This window comes from Trachymyrmex septentrionalis, unplaced genomic scaffold (assembly GCF_001594115.1).
Source record: "Trachymyrmex septentrionalis isolate Tsep2-gDNA-1 unplaced genomic scaffold, Tsep1.0 scaffold11, whole genome shotgun sequence".
Taxonomy (NCBI): Eukaryota; Metazoa; Arthropoda; class Insecta; order Hymenoptera; family Formicidae; genus Trachymyrmex; species Trachymyrmex septentrionalis.
In genome coordinates this window covers 3,543,352-3,544,352 of record NW_017304228.1, presented here as the reverse complement: position 1 = coordinate 3,544,352, position 1,001 = coordinate 3,543,352, and the positions used below count along the sequence as shown (strand labels likewise).

The following is a 1,001-nucleotide window of genomic DNA, read 5'->3' as shown; positions in this document are numbered from 1 at the left end:
CTTTTCCGAATTTTTAGAAATCATTCTAAAAATAAAAATAATCTGAGAAATAAGGGGAGAGAGAGATTTATTCTAATTATAGCTTTTTTTATCTTACAATTTAATTTACAAATAATTTTAATTACAAATTGAAATTTTTAAAAAATGTTTTAAAGCTTACCAATATAAAATATAAATAAAAGGGAGGGCATTTACAAATAGTATAAATGAGAATTTTACATTATTAAGACCACTAGGTTTTCAATCAATAATTGATAAAACTTACTCAAACATTGACAAGTTGGTTCATCGGCTAAAAAGTATGTGCACATATGTTGAATCGCATCCTCGTACCGATCCTCGGGAATCTCCTGAATCGTGAATTTCATTAGCTTCCCGTCCTTATTCTTCTTTTCTATCACTTGCCAGATCTTAGGTGGCTGACCCAACGGTTTAACGCGCAGCATTTTTCTGTTTCCTTCTATAAACCTTTTCTGATAATTCTTACTTGCCGATGCTTATTGTCTACGTATACAATTCTAAGCACTGCACTTTGTTCAAACGTCGCAGAAACGTATGATCTTTAACATTAATAACGCGCCGACCTCTGTCCGTTGCTCACCAGATGGCCACTGTCGATTGAATGATTTGGCTTTATCAACTACAGCATTGCCCTACTGAAAAAAATTACAACGTTACATAATGAAATCATGTAATTGAAATATATAAATCATGTAACAAATTGTTGCAAGTCGTAATTGCAGTACGTAATTTTTTTAAATGCAATTTGAAAAATTACATGATATTAGAAATAATTTTATTTATCATGTGATTTTATAATTATCAAATTTTGAAGAATTGAACGAAAAAATAGAAGAAAAAAGAACATATTATTATGTGACTTTTTAAATTACATACTTTTAAAAAATCACGTACTGATTTGGAACAATCCGTTACGTGATTTATATGATTTCATCATGCAACTGTGTGATGTGATTTTATTCAGTAGAGTATGTGCTCAC

At 30.0% G+C, this 1,001-nt stretch overlaps 1 protein-coding gene across 1 annotated transcript in view; it reads right to left on the bottom strand.

The window, feature by feature from the left end:
• Positions 1-995, bottom strand: part of LOC108751064 — a 3,048-nt gene extending 2,053 nt beyond the window's left edge. Inside the window, exons 1-2 of the mRNA XM_018491010.1 lie at positions 898-995; positions 266-656 (exon numbers count right to left, since the gene is read on the bottom strand). Coding sequence (XP_018346512.1) covers positions 266-446 — 181 coding nt within the window. The 5' untranslated portion in view covers positions 447-656; positions 898-995. The remainder of the gene's footprint in view (positions 1-265; positions 657-897) is intronic.
• Positions 996-1,001: the final 6 nt, after the last annotated feature.